We start from the raw sequence: 19,071 nt of genomic DNA, 5'->3' as shown, positions 1-19,071 counted from the left end.
AACTAAATATTTCTTCCCCTGCTGTTTTTCTATTTCTAAGTGTGTTAAATGCAGGAGATGTGACTTGGAGGTTTAGGAATTGTTTGAAGGCATCTTTGGGTGAGTGACAAAAGCAAAGGAAGAAGTAATATAAATAATTTCTATAATTTTTCAATGAGTAATATGTGAGTAACTAACTTCAAGATGTTTGCCCACTGGTTGTGACACATATTTCAGTCTCAACAGAACTAAGAAGAATGAATGTTGAAAGAGACGAAAAAAGAGCCACATCTCGTCACCGCATTTATCACCTCACCACATGCTTCAACACAATGCGGGAACGAGAAGCAGCCTCTGAGCAGCATGCACCGGAGCGTCACATCTCTCCACACACATTGAAAGTGGGATTGCGATACAGATGATCTTTGGAAACCGTGTAAGAATCACAAATTCTGACACAACACCTGGCATCTGTTCATGCCCTGCAGGCAGAGCCCCACAGAAAGCACTGTTCACATCTCAGCTGGAATGCAGGCTCTTCTGCAGAGCATTAAAACAACTTCACACACCACTTGGATAGATGTCGACGGCGGCTTGGAATCGTGCACTGGCAAGATCTTATCGCAAATATTACAGTTAAGGCCCACTTAGGTCCTTCTGGGTAATGTAGGGAACTCACCTTGGAGTCTTATCAAGCAGAAAATATCGACTATAGGCAATCAGGGCTGACAGCTGGTTTTTTTCTCCTTTCATTAAACTGGACCGGATGAGTGATGTGTAGCTTTGCAGAAGCTGAAGGCCCCGCTTCTGGCTAAATTTGCCGTGTCCTTCCTGAATAGATAACTTGTCCTGAAGAGGAAGAAGTCTACTTGGACACATCAAACTGATCCTTTTCTATTTGACCTCTGCCAAGTCACTTTAAAAAAGAACCGTCATGCTGGACCACACTGCAGAGTGAAAGCCACGGTGCCGCCGTCGTGACTTCATGTGGAAGAAAAGTTGAGCAGGACAGCTTCTTTTGACCGCATTGAGCCAAACAACTCGCAGACTTTCTCTCCAACTCCCAGACGGGCTTCACGGTGAATCGAGCGCATGACAATTTAAAGCTCCAGATTGGATGAGGGGCAGATAATGCAGGTGGGAAAGGACTTTGAATGGAATATGATTAAAAACGGGAAAAATGTTTAATTTTCTCAATGAGCTTTAGAAAATGTTCACAGGCGGTAACTCGGCGGCTTTGAAGCGCCCAATCAGTGTTTGAATAGAGGGGCAAATTAAGCATTTTAATCGACTTTTTCCGTGTACCATTAAAATGAATGACACTGCTCATCCTTTTTTTTTCAAATCAATGGGTACATAACCAAGATAAGACTTTCAATTTCTGATAAGGTGGACCCAGCAATCATTACATTGTCTGTGCTCTAAGTGGCCGAGATGGACTCGGGAGGTCAAATATTCACTGGAGTTAAATGAATGTAATGCTGCAATAAACTTGTTTAATGTAACTTTTCAAGTTATTTTATCTTCTTTATAGTACACACTTTGGAAAGTATAACTCAGGTGTAGGTAAAAGTGAACTTGTGAAAAAAAGGGTTTATTTTAAAGCCTCTCACTTGTTGATTGAGAGAAAAGGGACACATGCAGGCATCCCTTTAAGCCAAATCCTGCTGAACGTCTTCCCTCCACACCTCATGTGTGGGTGGCAGATGGTAGCTCGCTGGTTGTCACAGCGATGGAAGATGGAAATACAGGCGACTGATTCAAAGCAAGCAAACGCCCCCTTTGCGAATAACAGAACTATAGTACTATAGCAGCTGTAGAGACCTGTCTATACATTCACACAGCAGCTGTTTTTTCTCTTACGACTTTGAATCCAATTAATATAATTATTAATATTAAGTATAAAAACTAGTAATGCTTCTCTTCCTTTTTCCCATAACAGTTTAAGACTGGTGTTGTTATGTGATATATGGAGTTTGCACTTCTCATTGATTCTGTAGCTGAACACCATTCAGCCCATTACATCTGCTGTAATCAATATGTTTTTGTATCACAATTGATCAAATGACAAAGTGTAATTTGAATGGGGTCGCTCGTGTTGACAGACCTCGTCCTCATAATATTAGGAGAACCCAAACCCAAATGTTGGTGAACCCAAAAGTCCCCACAAAGTGTTTCGGATAACATTAGGGTCAGAAAGACTCTAAATCAATTTGTTGAGGCGTTTGTAACTTGTGTCCGTAGCCCAAAAATCTGGAAATGCAGGTTTGAATGTCATGTTGTAAAACTACTGCATCCGCTCAGTAAACCTCGTAAACAACCTGCATCTGATGATTGGCTTTAAAAATGTGCTCATATGTGACATACATTTTAATTTGAATTACCACTGTATATAATAATAATTCACATATCAGTTATAAGTCACGAATAAAACGGTTGCCAGGTTGTGGAAATTTCCTTTAATCGGTTGGAGCATTATACTTATTTCAGAAAAAGGGCGGCAGGCTGCCATCAACTGAATACATGATGATTAAAATGATTTATTAATTAGCTATTACATTTATAACTGCAGGCTCTGTGGATTACTGTGTGAGAAAAGATGACAAACATGGATCTGCATTATTATCCGCATTATTGCCAATTACCAATGGTTTTTTTCACAACTTGGCAACCTAAACTTTTTCCTTGTTACTGTAACTAATATATAAAGATAATTAATTATTAACCATTAACTATTATCCAATTATTAACCCATTGTAAGCACATAAAGGTCGCCCTACTAGAAAGTGGTTCGACAATTTTGCAACTTTTTGCACGTTAATGTAATAATAAACATCATCTAGTGCACAGTAGAATGCGGATGATCCATTATTTCCCTCTCTTCCTCCCCCTCCTGTGACAGCACAACAGCGGTATAACACGCTAGTAAATCACGTCTCCTCCCGGCTGGCTGATGGGCGGCTCGGATCGGCGCTGCCCGCCCTGTGGGTGTGTTTAAGGCAAACGGGCCTCTGCATCCACCTGCTAGCGCCCTGCCTCCTGACAGTCAGGAGCGCCCAACTTTCCAGAGGAGCACACGCTGCGTGCCTGGACCTCTCTACACCGCAGGGACTTTGTTTCCAACTGCTTTTATTTATTTATTTTCACCCCCCACGAGATGTTGATTGTGCGCGTGTGACGACGATATCTCCTCGCCTCGCGGTCTCGCGCAAGATTGTACCAGAGAAACATTTTCTCTGTCTTTTTTTCATTTTCTTTTTTGATTCTCTTATTGTGCTCTGACAAACTCCGGGGCCACGCAGTGTGCACAGGTACAGACCGCCCTCCTGAGCAGGGACTGTCCACCAGCAGCAGCAGCAGCAGCAGCAGCACCGGGATTGTCTATTGTTATTATTGATTTCAACTTGGAGACGAAAGTGACCGATCTGTTGGAATTGGTTTTGTTCAATGACTTGCAAGGTTGGATCTGAAGTTGTATTCGGAAAGCTGTAACAACAAGGTAAGCCTGATTGTGCTGTTGCGTTTTGCGTATTATTTTCTATTTAGCCTGCTTTATTATTGATGCTTTAAAAAAAGCTTACCTGTCTGCAGCTGCACGCTTCTTTATTTTGTATTTCTTATTGTATTATTTGCAGCATGTTCCAACGACTGTTTTCTCCTATGAACATTTGAACAGAAATTGCTAATCATAATTCTAATTTACGTTAGATCAAAGCCTTACATGAATCATTATTACTATCTTTTGAATTGCTATTCAGTTTACCGTGCGCTCTAATACCACACCAGACTGTTTACAGTTCTGTCGTCCATGTGTGGCCAAGGCTGGCAGTCTGTCACACACAGATACAGTCTCTATCATACAGCAACATTGAACCTATTTCTCGCATTTTTCTTCACTGCTGAAGAACATTGTGATGGGAATATATGAACACAGCTTGATGTTGTTTTCATTGTCTTTTTTTTCTGAATTCATTCTGGGGGAGGAGGTTTTCCAGTCCTATTGTTGTGAAATATGATGAATGATCTGTGTATTTGTAAGTTCGTATTTATTGTCCTCTGTTTAAACCAGCAGGATTCAGGGGAGGGTTATGTTGCCACCGACCTGACTTGCGGTTATTAGCTTTTGCCTTTCACTAGAAGTTCAATAGTTGCTTTAGATTTGCCCAACATGTGACGGTTAATAACTTAGATGCAAACAATGAAGAAGCTGAGAGCATCAGTGGAGGGTGGGACATCTTGTGTAGGTATGAAGCAGTTTGGACAAGTGTGATGGATTTAAATGATTCTCCATAAACCGCCCTTTTTTTGCAAAATGTAATTTATTTTCACGACTCAAAATTACTTGAGATATGTTTAAAGTGAGGGGACTCTGTGTCTCTCAGTCTCATCTGGGACATTTTGCGAGCAGTGCCAGTGTTTGATTTCATCTGCGTGTGTGAAGTACTTGGCCTCTGTCTCAGAATAAACAGCTGGATGGTTAACAAATTGTCAGTAAACAACTAGGTTTAAACAGCTGGGCTATGCTCATAAATCCACCTCAGCCGGCCGGTCTGAGGACCCTTTGGCTCTGTGGACGTCTCAAAAAGGTGCGTTTGAGATGGAGACCCGTTTTTAAATGTCCAGTGTTTGTTGTCGAAACATGCGGAGAAGAACTTCGTGTCCAATCAGTGAGGTCAGGTTGCTGTCTGGGGAATAGAGTGTGGTATAAAAAAAACAGTTCAACGTGCAGACAAGTGGCAACATGCTAGAGATGATTAAATGGACCAAGAGTGGATTTGATGGAGGATGGCCAAGGGCCAGACGTGGCCTGTTAGACAAGTCTTTTCGTATGATTTGTGACAGATGTGTGGATCATTGTGGTTGCTCCCTGGTGTCTATCATTCATTAACTGGGGACTTCATTGATGACCACCACTGCATTGTTTGGAAGACTTGTTAAACTGTTCGAGTGAGCGTTTGAGCCCGTCATCATTTGTAAACCCCTTTTTAGCAACAAGTTAATATTTTATTTTAGATTGCACCAATCACAACTTTTTTTTTTTGTCTCATTCTCCAGTAAGCATGAGGTTGTGGTATACAACTCGCTGTTAGGTGAAGCTATAATTACAGAGCAGTACACACACACACACATATGGTGTCATGACGTAGGAATGTGTTTTGGGTGTGTGGAGAGGAGCAGAAGAAGAAAAGCTTCTCTTACTAGAGTCAGCGTGCCCTTACCATCAGTTTGTCACACACACGCTCTGAAAAAAAACAAGCATAATTCTTCCCAAATGGAAGTGCGCACACATCTCTAAAAGCTTGGCCCGTCTCCATTAGTTTTGTTGTGAAGCTCCCAGAGATCTGGGTGTAATCCCCACACCTCAGCGCTGCATCGCCAAAACTCACAGGGATCATGGGACCCCTGGGAGCTATTTATTTGACACGTCACATAAATGAATAAAAGACTTATTGTGGCAGATTCTTTTTTTTTTGCACTTTAGAGTTGAGAACGCATCTTCTCTTCTCATGTGTTTGTTTTTGTCCCTGCAGAGATTTAAAAAAGAAAACATAAAAGGCTCTTGGTGTGCCGCTGGAGGTTGGTCGACCATGCAGCTGGACGGTCTGTGGACGCTCCATGCCCTCCTGGCACTGTCCGGCCTCGCTCTCGGGAACCCATTGAGCAATGACCCTTTGGCCGCACCCCGCGTCTTCATCTCCTTCAAAGGTAGGAACCTGAACCTCATCCTCCACTCTTTTATTCCCACCTGCCTCTCTTTCCTGGTGTTCCGACTCTTCTAATTCTGTGCCGGTTTTCTAAACTCTCCTGTGTGTTGGCTCATTGTGTGGCTGATGACTTGACAGTAAATGGAGCGGTTGTGGCTTTGGTAAGTGCTGAGTTTTTTTTGCAGAGGAGGATCCCCAGACTCTCGCGTTACACCGTGCAGCAGACCTGCAAACAAATCATGCAATTCTTATTTGCTGCCCCTTCCTCAGACCTCCAGGCGTTGTAATAACCACCAGATGCTTTCCACTGGCTGATATTGTACAAACAATTAAAAAAACACAAGCAGCGGCTGAGCAGATGCCCATATTGAAGATATCGTGCGCTTCTTGTTCGCACTCCACTTGAAACAATATACATGATTATTGTTTTTGTCGATCAAAAGCGACGTCTTTATCTTCAATTATCTTTATTGTGGAATCCCTAAATTGGAGCCGCAGAGGGAGACGGGAAAATAAAGAGCATGTAATAACTCTGTGGACCATTATGTGATTATTCCCCCTGGTGAAGGCAGACATGAGCTTTAGTGGGTTGTGTTTGTGCGTTCCAATAGCCGCACAGATTGGGTGAGATGGGTTGCCGGGGTTCCAGGGGGTGGGGGGGGTGGGGGGGCGAGTGAGAGGACGGTATTATCAAGAGCAAATTGCCAGGATCAGCCAAGCAGAGCGACGTCCCCGAGGCCTGTCCTGCTTGGAGATCAAGCCTTTTGATTAGCATCCAGAGAGAAAGAGAAGGAGAAGGCAAGGGCGGGTGGGCGGGCGGGCGAGCAGCAGCAGCGCCCCTGTTTGCTTTGCTTTCCATTTCCCAGCGCTCCCTAGTGCAAGTTGACTTAATTAAGTGGACTGGCACAGTTCATTGTCGAAGGCGTTTTTCTTGCTTTAATCAAGTAGGATTTACCACATCAGTGAACGCACATCCAGAGCTCAGCAGTTTTTAGATTTTTTTAAATTTTCCAAATATTGTTTTCGTCAGTCCTCTACACAAATGCTGTGTTGTGTTCAGAGAGCTGTGCTGTTTTAATTTCTGTGAGCATAAGATTTTCTGTGAGCCGCTTTTGCATAGGTGCATCTTTTGGATGGCTGAACTCACCAGAAATATATTTGAAAGCAGCGGACTACAGCCGCTGTTCTTTGGCTGACAAGCAAAGTGGGGGAAAAAAGAGCTCGGCTCTCCTGCTTACCTGTGTGTGTGTGTGTGTGTGTGTGTGTGTGTGTGTGTTTGTGTGTGTTTGTGTGTGTTTGCCTCTCCAGTCAATATGAATTTCACAGTCTACTGCTGCTGCCTCTCTCAGAGGAATGCACCCCCTTCTCCATTCAATATTATGACTCTCTCTCCCTTAATTGCTTTTTGAGAGGCCCATGTAGTCCTTACCTTGGCAAGCCGGCTGCACTTCCCCCGATGCACCATGATGTGTTAAGTTTTTGCTTGAGCTGTTTGGGATTGCAGATTGCCTCCGAGCAGCAACTTCAGCGGAACACAGTTGTGACGACGAGTGTGGACAGAAAATGCAGGGTTTTTATAATGAGGAAAAGAATGCGTTAATTATCAGTCCCCTGTTTGTTATTATGGATCGTTATGGCAGTGAGTCATGCTGTGAAGAAAAAGTTAAATTGCAGCCGTAAAGCCGCATGTTTCTCTCAATGTCGAGATCAACACATGCTCCAAACTGATTAACTCGGTAGCTGAGGAGCGAGGTTCAGAACCATGACCTCCATCTGGGAGGCCCTCACTTCCCTATTAAAGCAGGTAGAGTAAATCATGGGACCTAATTGCTTTGCTTGGCTTCATGCAGCGTGCACAGCTTTTATGACAGGGAGAACACCACCTTCTGTGGTATTGAGTCAAAGTATTCAAATGATATGAGGGGCAAATACCTATACACATTTCAGTAAGATTAGAGTTCGTAATGTCTGAGGGATAAACTGTGGAAGTAGACTTTGTTCAGGCTTATCATGTTTTCTAGTAAGCTGAGTTTGCAAAAAAGAAAGAAGTCTGCCTCCGTTCCGACAGCAGAGACATTATATTGGTAATCAATGTCTCATCTGACACTGATTACCAATGTCAAATGAGAACTGAGTGGTTGATAGAATGAGGAGTGGGAGCAAAGCAAATCCGCCGTAGATAATGAGTTGATATTTTAAGGTTAGTTGAGACAAGACTGCTGTCGCCAGCAAACCCCCCCCAAGACAGGAGTCGTATCAAATGGTCGAGCTGGAACTACCGGGAATCTGCTAGTTTGAGTCAACACACACCCAAAGTCCATCACAACTCTTTCTTCTTCTTGAATTTATTGAATGTAGGGCTGCAACTAAAGATTGATTTAAATATAGATTAATGTGCCAGTTGTACTGTTGGCTAATTATTTTCTTGTTTTTCCTGTGAAAAGTCAGAAAATAGTGAAAGATGTCTGTTTAGAATGTCCCACAGATCAAGGCGATGTATTCAGACTGCTTCTTTTATTCAACCAACAGTTCAAAAAACCAACTACATAAGTTTAAGATATGCATCAAATCCTTAAATTTGGGAAGCTGGAGCCTGCGTATGTTTGGACGTTTTGCTTGATAAAATCCTAAAATGGTTAATCAACGGTCAAAATACTTTTTGACTCATGGATTAATAAACTAGTCGTTGCGGTAGCTTTTTTTGTTTTTAATCATTTCTGTAAGTTCTCTTGAGCCTTTTAAGTGTTGACATAAGTGAGCTTGATTGTTCTTTGTGTACAGGAGGGAAGTTAAAGTAAAGCCGTTCAAACGCAGTGCCGCCAAATCAGCCCATGTTTTAAAGCTGTCCATCAGTGAAGTGAAATACCGAATTAACATGTGAAAGGGTTGTGTGAGAGCATCGTCTCTCCGTGAGACTCCTAAGTCATGCAAGTGCCTTTGTGGCGTAACTCCATGAAGAGGTCGACTGATTTATATGTGCAGGGTCGTTGTTTTTTAGATTACTGCTTTTGTGTCACGCTGTGAGGTACAGTTTCTGAACGGACAAAACACCCTCGGGGGAAGTTTTGCCACGCAGTTTCGCAAAGAGTGCAACATTGCTGCTGTTGGCCCACATCCCCTCCTTGACATATTTGAGTTCATGCATTAAGAAGATCCCAATCTAAATCCATGCTTATGGCTCTGCTATTTCAGGCGCCATACCACACATAAACCTCTGCCTCATCTGGGCTGCCACGATTTAATTCACTCACAAAAAACATCATTCTACTACAGCCCATTGAAAATCGAATCAAGGGTCACTGCCCAAGTTTTATATGCAATTGTTTACATGAAAGAGCCAACTTGCAACTGGAAGCCTCTGGTGACATGTTGGAGCTCTTTAAACAGGGACTTTTCTCAGCCTGCTTAGATAAACAGACAGCAGGTAAACATTGGTTCAGAATAAACAGAGGCTCAGGGTCAAGAATCTCCACCACTGTAAATTTGAAAAGCCACGCAGGCGTAATCTACTGCTGAGGGCGGAGCCGTGTCTTTTGCCACGAAGGCCGTGTGAGAATTAACACAGTGCCCCTTTCGCCTTTTACTCACTTGGTGTTAATGAAATTTGAAACGGCTGCTTTGACAACTACAGCAAATGGAATTATGCTTCGTCAGTACAAAGGAAGAGTCCTTTGTACATCATAAGGGTTACAGCTCGCTCGCTCCCCTCCTCCCCACTACGTACGAGGCCAAATCCACACGGACGACACCAGAGTGTGGGTCAACTTTGCCACAATAACATACGAGCTCACCGACCGCCGCCGGGGTAGGAGGCGGTGAAAGGAAGCATCTCTGGCCCGTCATTATTCCAGATATTTCTCATCTGCACGCCCTCCCATGAAGGGCTAACAGCAGTCTCCTATTTTTACTCCTCAGCAAAGTCTTTAGTCTATATCGGGTGTGTGCGGGTGGGTGTGGGTGGGCGTGTGCGTTTGTGTGAGTGGGTGGCAGCGTAGAGGGTCAGAGACTCTCCTTTGGGGTTAAATGCCAGGCATTCTGGTATGTGTTGGCCCTTGTTATGCAGTAGTTATGTAGTTATGTTATGTAGTTATTTTTATATTTTAATGCCCAGAAATAACAACAGATGAGGATTAAATCTGAAAACTTGTGCTAAAAAGCAGTTTAAAAGTGAGGTAGTTGTTTTGATTAGTCAACAGTTTGCTATCAGTTCATCTCTGGGCTTGCCCCATCACTGCCGTCCTGTCACTTATGCTAGTAAATGTTTAAGCCGTTATTACTGCCGTTCATACAATGCACTCCAGTGGCCACTTTCTTCTGTGAGCTCCAGAGGTACACATTGGTGGTCAGAGGTCAGAGGTCTCTTACGCTGTTATCAGCGCTGACCTGATTGGCTATGACAGCTTGCATTTTCCCAGGTTGGAGTCGAGTGTTTACTCGATATTGACTGTGTGTCTGAGCAACTATAATGTGGTTATAAAGTTGAATGCAACGTGATCATCACAGATAACTTCCTCATTAGCCGCCATCTAATTTGCAGGAGACCTCAAACATACTGGCACACCTTCGTCCTAACTTTAATATCGCAGCGTTGGTGAACCACAAGCAGAAGCCGCGAAACCACTGCCCCAGTAGCCTAGCACCGCCGCTGATGTTCGACTGTGATCTCTAATTACTGTTAGTGAGGTCTGAGTCCATATATCCCCGCGGCAGCAAAGTAATGACTGACAAAGCATTGAAAACCACTGTTACTTTGGCCTGATCCCAGACCTCAGCTTCGCTCCACAGCAGCTAAGCCAGGTTATATTTAGTGTAAAACTCTCCTCTCCCTCAGCAGCAGTCATTTGCAGCACCGTGGTTAACCATTGAACACAGTCGGCAGGGTGGTGACGGCTGCTTAGGTGCAAACGCAACTTGGTCCGGCACAACGTGCACACTGCTGCGATCCAGCCTTCAGGAGTGTCACTTTATTAGTCGGCTCCGGTTGGCTCGAAGCCATCCGTAAATGTGTATAACATTTGAAATATGACAGTGGCGCAAAACGGAGGCTGTGGTGTTAGGTCTAGTCTGAGTTCCAGGAACAGTGTTAATCCTTCAATGTAGTGTACGTGACTTAAGAATTGCGATCCCTTCTACCTAACGTGTGTGTATGTGTTTGTGTCTGGGAGAACCCAATAGCACCTCCCCAAACTATATGGAGAGGAATGTGTGGCACATTTAACTGTGGATCACTGTGGATCAATGTAAAATTCATGCGCGGCACACATGCCTATATTTATTGTCAGAAATGAATGTAGCCCACTTTGACATGCATTTATCTCTTTGACAAAGCTAGGTTCTGAATGCATAGCTGTATATCTCAAACTTTCAAGGTGCTCTTCATTGCATTTTAATCAAAATCGTTCAACTATTGTGCAAAAATTATATGTGATTGTTAACAGGGCCGCGGTCCTCGTCCAAACTCGGGGCATGGGTGATTTTCTAGTCAGAGGTAAAAGGTTAAATATCTACATTATTATTAAATGTTGATATGTCCAATGGTTTCAGATTGACAGGTCAGAATCAGGGATCGATTAGCTATCTGCCTGTGAGCCGCTTTTACATCAATGTCCCCTATTGGGCAGATGACTGATGGGACCATGATTGCATTTTATTTCCGGACCAATTGGTACATTGTTTCCATTAGAATACAAAGAAGATGACAACTGCAGAAAAAAAAAGGCGACAGTGCACTTTGGTATTAAAGCACGGCACCACTGGAATTGAATAAACCTATGTGGATGTTATTTCAAAGTGAGCTTCATACAGTTCTGAAACAAACTCATTGCATTTATTGCTTTTAAAGAAAACTCCACCTATGCTAGGTGGCATAGCAATTAATCCACATCAAAGTTTTGCGTTTCATTTGAGCATATTCCCAACGCAACAATAATACAAAGTATTTGCATTTAAATGGGGCACAAATTCGTCTCCATAAAGCTTCGCAATTCACCCTAGAGTGTCCTAATCTGTCATTCATGTGCATCGATATTATAGAAGGCAGTACTGCGCCTAATCTCACCCCTCTCTCCCTGTCAGGTGTATGTGTGGGATGGACGTGTGATATTCCTCAAAAAAGACGAGCCTGTTGGCACCTTTCAGCACATTGCCCCTGGATCCAGCAGTAATCTCGTGTCCGTTTCTGATGCTGCCAGCTTCCCTTCTGCAAAAAAAAGTCGCGGTCACAGTGTCATCTCATTGCTGTGTCCGCCAACCATCAGTGCTGTCTGCGCCTCCCACCCGGCGCTGATGGAATATCTGTTTTATTCTCTCCTTCCCATGGTTGTTAAACGCACACACACACAACCCTTTCCTTATGACGGCCGATGAATCGAGTCATTGTGCTTGAGTGTTATAGAATAGGGCCACATTGGCACCTCGCTCAACCTGATTCTCAGGCCATATGATGGTGAGGTCGTAAAATGTATCGCAGGCGGTTTGGGTGGTCCTAATGTTTGATTAAAAAAGGAAATAGTAGCACTGCTTGTGTCCTAATTCTCCAACATCTGGCCAATCGGTGCTGGATGTATTGTATGTGTTAGCCGGTAACAAGGCTCATGTACACCTCCGGGGGATTATTGTGGGCAAAGGGAAACTGCATCTTTGGATGCTCGGTTTCCTGCCGCGGTTGTGTTTGTCTTCCCTCTCCTGCTCATTTCTCTTCCCCGTGGCATGGGAACGGCAGTAAATGCATGGGGGCCCGGGGTGGTTGGGATTCCTTGCGTGAAAGGCCTTGCTCTCTTTTAGCATCTGCAGAAAGAGGGATATGTTGTGTTGAGAGTGGGGTGTTCCCCTCTTTGGTCAGGGTTTCACCTGTGGAACAGCCTCCTGCGTCGGGTTACGGGCTCTGTCAGTGTCTGGCCTCCTGTGAAACCAAGATCATCTCTCGAAAAGACTGAGGACCCAGTGTTGTCTGTCCGTCTTGTCTTTCACAGGCATGTTGTTGCATCTGTTGCCCCCCCACCTCTCTTCACCGGACCGGAAAATACTAGCCGGACAATTTGTCCAGATACCGTGAATCACTTTCTCCCCACCGATGCAACATCTCCAATGTGTGTTTTTATTTATGGAACTACAATTGTATGTTTGCTGTTTTTTTTTTTTTCTTTACTAGCTTTACATGAAATGGCCAAAGCTACAGAACAATTACAAGTAGAGCAGAGCTGACGCAATTATGTCCGTGTAGTATATCGTATAACATGTTGGAGCTGTAAACGATTCCACATGGTCAAACCCAACGAATACGACAGTACTTGGTTATTTTTGTGCTATGGTAGCTGGAGACCATGTCATGGGAGCCCTCTCACATGCGATTAAACTCAATGAATCTTTTCAGTGATGTGGAGAAGGCTGTCACTTGCCATCTTTTGTTATTAGACCACCCCTTTGTTCAGGAAACTGTTAACACGTAACGATGCAGTGTTCTCAGGCTCGACATATTGCTCAATCTGAGCCTGCGACTTGGTATCTAGTACACCTGCCAAGCTTCAAGGTTGGTTCCTCTTTTCTAGGTGGCATAATTAAGACTTCCTGTGGGATTTGGTGTCTTTTCTCACCTGTGAAAACAGGGCATTAGTGGGGACTGGGTAAACAGGTTGAGGACTCAGACTGGCTTTATCTCTGCAGTGCCGCTGGGCCTGAACACTGTATATTCTTAGCGCTAGTGTTTCCCTTGTGGCAGATTAAGGTGTCAGGTACAATAATGGTCCAGGCGGATTAGACACTTTTGTGGATCCAGCTCACACCTGCACCCAAGTTTCATAAAAGGTTTACACTTTAGAATGTGATCGACTTCTTTGTCTTCTTGCAGGGGTGATTTGAGCCCCATTGTCCACCATTTAGCTACTCAAAGATAACTTTGTCTTGTATTTGTATTGTCTTACATCAGAAAAGGAAATGCCTTTAATATTTGGTGCATGAAAATGTGAATGGTATTCAAGTTTTAGTCATCTTCCTTCCGGGCTTCGGCAGTTCTCTTGCAGCCCCACCGTCAAAGTACTCCTTACTGTACAACTCCTCCAGAACTGGTCGAACTGCCTTGTCTTCCACCTCTGCAAATTCCCCCAGTATCACCTCCCTCCACTGGCTTCACTGGCTCTACTGGCTGTCCGTAGCTTGCTCGTATCATATTCAAAGCCCAGAGCTGGCATACCAGTCTTTGAAAGGATATGCACCCTCGTACTTCTACTCAACACACCGCCCCCTCCCTGCTCCACATAAGGTACAAGAAGACGCCCGGTTCGCTCTTTGCTACGAAAAGCCAAGTCATCACTTGTTCACTCTCGTTCCTACCTTCCGGCTCCCAAATGGTTACAGCGCTCTGATCTGAGCATGCAGAGTCACTCCCTTTCAGCGTTTGTAGGTTCTCTGAATCACATCGATGGTTTTGCTCACATTAGTTGCTCTCGAAAGACTTTCTTACTATGTCCTTAGATCCGATTGTCATGTATCTCACTTTTTTCGTAAATGGACAATCTGTTGTCAAATTGCAAGTTGGCCTTTAATGTACATACAGATCATTTAAAGACAGATGTTGATCCACTGTGGCTGGGATTATACGTGGAAGTTTTTGTTATTATTACATAGACCTATTTTATATGGAAGGTGTTCTTCCTAACTAATAAATAAGAGTGCAAGTGCTTAAAGTGCGTCTCCATTCACGTGTCGATCCCTGAAGACGTTAAGTATATGGGAGCTTTTCAGAAAGGTCAAGTGGGGGGGCCACGAGTCTGACTGAAGAGGTCAAGGCCGCTGCCCTCCCCTCTGATCTACAACCTCAACATAATTTCTCACCCTCTGTCAGTGGGGGATTGAGTTTCAGATGCGTCTCGCTACCTCAAAGACTCTGGCCCTCTAATGTGACCTCTCTTCTTTGAGGTCTACAGTAAATACACCGTGACTGAGACGGTGCACTGTACCGTAACCTCAGAATCAGGCGGAAAATAAACTGCGTGTCATTGGCAGATCACGCACTAATGAAAGGCATTGCATTTTGCAAGCACAGCTGAATGTTTGTTCTGCAGACATATTGCACATACGCATGGACTGTGCATTCACCCTGCAAAAACGTAGACGCAAGTTGTTTGTTTCCAGTTTCCAACATTTGAACATTTTCTTCACTTGAAAAAATGTGTCCAATGGGGATGATTTAGTGTACAAAATGATACAGTGTAAATTCCATCCCATCAGAATTAGTTGGGCTAAAAAAGTAAGAAGCATATGTTTGGATCAGCTGTTGTGTCACAAGATTTTTAGGAAACCAAAAGGTATGAAAAGTTATTTACAGTTGACTTGCACTAAATCTTTGTTTTATGAAAGAGCTACTGACTACAGAAGTTAAGGTAACATTGTGTCGTGCCAATAATTCAAGTCAAGTCAATTTTATTTATAGCCCAATATCACAAATCTTTACAGCGCACAGACACCCTCTGTCCCTTTTGACCCTCGTTTTATATCACAAAAAAAACCTTAAAAGGTGCGGTCGCATGCAAACCTTATATTCCCCTCCCATTTACTTCTATTCTATGCGAGCGCAGGGGGCGAAAATAACATTTTGCTCTCTTTGGCGAAGCATATTTGGAACTTCCCATTCAGAGTCGTGCAGAGATCAACTTTGGTGAACTTTCAGACAAATATCACCTCGGCTGTTTCGAAGACACTCTGAAGAGTTTAGCCCATAAGAGCACTCAGGCATGTCACAATGCATGCACTTTGATGCCTTTGTAGTGGCGTGGTTTTGAAATGCTGATTTGGAGATTTCCAAATCAGCTGCCTGTTGGTGGAGTAGGTGTTAATTGCAATGTGCATGGATGGACTCTCATTTACATCCATTGAGGCCGGGCCAGGGCCAGCGGTGACCCCCCGACAGGCGTTTTTTTGTCAGCGGCCCATCCTTTCAGGCCCCCTCCTGCGACGGCGACAGCGCCGCCTCTTGATTGGTGGAGGAGTGAAAAAGAGGAACCCTGGCATGCAACTCTCCTTGTTGTTGTTGTTGTTTGGCGTCGCCCACACACTCTTCCCCCTGTGAAGGTCCTTTAGCCGCAGGAGTTTTTGTGTAGGTTTGCCTCTTATTCACAGAAGTTCATACGCATTCTGGGAGACCTGGGGGTGGGCGTCAAACTGGCATTAGGCCTTTTTTTGTGAATGAATGCGGCGCCCAGCGTCCCGCAGGCCTTTCTCTGTGCTGCCTATAGATTTCTCAGTCCAGGTCCAAGGAGCACCACTGTGGAGCTATAAAGGAAGGACAGAGGCCCAGAACGGAGGTGAAAAATGAGGTCCTCGCATTGGAGGGAAAATGAAAGTCAAGAAGAGAATGTTTACATCCTCCGCTCCAGCCCGGCATGCTGCCAAACCAGTAGTGGGCCATGTGTGAAAGCACAAGGATTACGAGTATTAGGGGTACTGTTCGTGAAACAGTTTGGTAATGCCCAAACCCCCCCCCCCCCCGTCTTTGATTCTCTGATCTCCCTGCATGTCTGAGCAGGACGTACACGCTCTTGAGCTCCTCTCATTGTTTTGTAAATCTTCAGCTGAGATGAGTGCGCTAAAGTCTGTGTTTGACTTATTAACTCAGTTGCTTGTTTTCCTGCTCAAGCCTTCAATGGCGGGGGGGTTAATGAATACTTTATTGCCACTTTACTGTATGGATCTTAGTGGAGGTATTTAATTTCGTCCCCCGGGGATGTCCTGTGGCGTTTCCCAGAGTTTCGGAGCAGCCTACTTTGCATTTCCTTTCTCCGAGAAGACAAACGGGTCCGGAGTCCAAGATGAACCGCTCTGACAGAGGGAGGGTGAGACCGAGAAAAGGGGGACAGAGAGAGAAAGAGATGCAAGCTTGGATTTCACTCCTACGTCTTTCCCTCCAAGCTCTTGAATACATCCAAAGTCTCTCTCATGGGCCACAGTGTGGATCAGGTTCTAAACCCACTTGTCTACCACCTTCCCAGTTTTGACGTGCTTATGTTTTATCTTCCAGGGTGGAAATTGAAGACAGCTAGGGTGCTCGCTGAGGAACGGAGTTGCAGAAAGCGTAGAAGAAGTTTGTTTCCAGGGTAGAAAGTCCCGTCAGTAACTGTACACTGTTGGACGCGCCCATATTCTGTCACTTAGCTGGAGTTCAGCTCCACTGGTGTGTAATCAGGCTGCCATCAATCCATTTGTCACCGTTGCGATTGTCTTCCTGCCGCCTTTGCTGCAAGAACAAACTTCCCAACTTCACCTCAGGTAATGACTGATGTCATCAGCCACCTTTGCAGTGTTTCCCCTCTTCTGCTCATAACTCTGTCAGACTGAGCTCAGTAATGCAACTCAACTGTGACGAGTGTTTGCTATTTTAAAGGCCTGTAATTAAGCCAGTTAACCTTTTTTTCCGTCATAGTGAGCGACCAGAGAGGGGTTCAAGGGGGTCCCAGCGGCCACCTCTGTCACGTGTTGGACCTCGTAGTGAGGGATGGCTTTTAAATGGAGGCCTCCCTGCTATAAAATAAAAGCCCTAGCTAGTGAAACCAACCCGAGGGAATATTTAAAAGACTGGCAAAAGAGCAGTAATGAATAAGCAGGTCTTCCTGTTTTCTTAAACATGGAAGCAGCAATGAGTAAAGGTAATTGATCGTAACTAATTAGCGGTGGAGAGATAAATGGTGGTTATAGGTGAGATGCGACGCTTTTAATGACACGCTGTGGGGATGGAATGCACTGTGGAATTAACTCTTCAGTGACACCATTGGGGCCGCCAGCCCACGGTAAAGCTCAGTCATGTGTTTGTGTTTGCGGGTTAATCTCCAAGGCAACTTAGGACTCATTGGCTTCGCAGGAACATGTGGAAATAAGTCAAGTGAATTTGAGCCGGTTTTGACCTATTAGTTTCCGAAAGAAACTAGAAATAAGACTTCTGTTGGCCCTGCACCTGTTGGGTGCTCTTAGTTAAAAATTGGACACTTGTTGCGTGTGACAGTGAGAGATCCGGCTGTTTGCGGTCATCAGGAACAATGCTGCTGTGATGCAAGTTGTCCTCTCACGTGCCCTCTCACCAGCAAGACGTTTTGTTTCAAGGGGATGAACTCTGCATGAAAAAAAAAAAAAAACGACCATAACTTAGACGTATATTTATGATGAGAATTTGCATGGTTGGAAGAAAAAACAGGAGCGTCTTCTTGATGGAGCAGCAGCACAAGAAAGCCCACTGAAATTAAACCAACAAGGAAGCATAAGCCATGTTCTTTTTTAAATGGTGTGCTGTTTGAGTTGTGTAATATCAGCTTGCTATTTTCACCCTGTCAAAACATGGCAGGAAGAAAATCCTCCTCCAAGATCCAAGTTGTGTCAAGTTCTAAAATAACTGGCAGACACCAGAATCACTGATAGATGCAGCGATGAATCTTCTCACAGCTGGGGCTGTTCATCTCTCTTAGTTTAACACATACCCCAGCTCTCTCTCTCTCTCTCTCTCTCTCTCTCTCTCTCTCTCTCTCTCTCGCTCCCTCTCTCTCTCTCTCTCTTAGCAACGTGCTTCCGCTGCTTGGCAATGTTTGTCTCTTGAGATGTGGAGAACGTTCACTTTCATGTGTTAACCAGAGGGGATGCTCTGAAAAGAGCTGTCATGACCCGGGACAATCGTTGACACACCTGATCGTTTACCTGTCAAAAAGTTTCGTCTCCTTTTTAATCCTCCTTTTTAATTTGTTGCAATGAATGCTTTCATGTGACACCAAATGTGTGTTGATAAGCCTGTGGACATGATCATTCTTTTGTCTGCGGTGGGTGTGTCTCACGTAAGATCATAAAATATGGCTCTCAAAGCAAAGCAATCCCATTTGATTAAATGCCATTCCCGCAGGAGATGAAAGATACGAGGGCTAAATTACTAAGTGTACCATACGGTCTTTATTTTTTTCTAATTTGGCACAACATTGATTAAATCAGACGTTCGGATTAGCAGAAGAGATAAATGCTATGAAGGGAAGTGCTACTGTTAAATGCTCCATTTCAGTGGAACCTGAAGCCGCAGCCTTGGCGCAGACTTCATCCTTCACATGCTTGTTAGGAAATAAAAAGGCCTTGATGTTGATTGTGATGAATAACATCTGAAGAAACGTGTCTTTGCCGGCAATACATCATTGTTAACCTCACTGGGCTGTGGAGTGAGCGGATATTTACGACTTATCTCTCCTTTATGTCAGGAAAACCACTTGGAAAACTGTGGCTGTGAAAGCTCTGCATTATCTTATGATGCAGAGTAAAGTGTGGTTTGTACAAACAGTGATAATATACTGCACGTCTTTTTTGGATCGTTTCACTATTGCATGTCTCACTCACTTAACTACAAATTGCATGCACATTACTGCTGACAATT

General features: G+C 44.1%; 1 protein-coding gene across 4 annotated transcripts in view; it reads left to right on the top strand.

The window, feature by feature from the left end:
• The first annotated feature begins 3,013 nt into the window (after positions 1 to 3,013).
• The window catches only part of LOC116386803 (semaphorin-3F-like), a 59,924-nt gene continuing 43,866 nt past the window's right edge, over positions 3,014 to 19,071 (top strand). For 2 of the 4 annotated variants that reach the window (XM_031853359.1, XM_031853341.1), the window contains exons 1-2: positions 3,014 to 3,478; positions 5,511 to 5,685. In XM_031853359.1, the coding sequence (XP_031709219.1) occupies positions 5,568 to 5,685 (118 nt within the window). In that variant the 5' untranslated portion in view covers positions 3,014 to 3,478; positions 5,511 to 5,567. The remainder of the gene's footprint in view (positions 3,479 to 5,510; positions 5,686 to 19,071) is intronic. The other 2 variants (XM_031853351.1, XM_031853332.1) reach the window with 1 other exon arrangement.

The sequence above is a fragment of the Anarrhichthys ocellatus genome, unplaced genomic scaffold, assembly GCF_004355925.1.
Source record: "Anarrhichthys ocellatus isolate YVR2014 unplaced genomic scaffold, GSC_Weel_1.0 scaffold1, whole genome shotgun sequence".
NCBI lineage: Eukaryota > Metazoa > Chordata > Actinopteri > Perciformes > Anarhichadidae > Anarrhichthys > Anarrhichthys ocellatus.
Note: the sequence above shows the minus strand (reverse complement) of the source record. Positions and strands in the feature narration are given on the sequence as shown.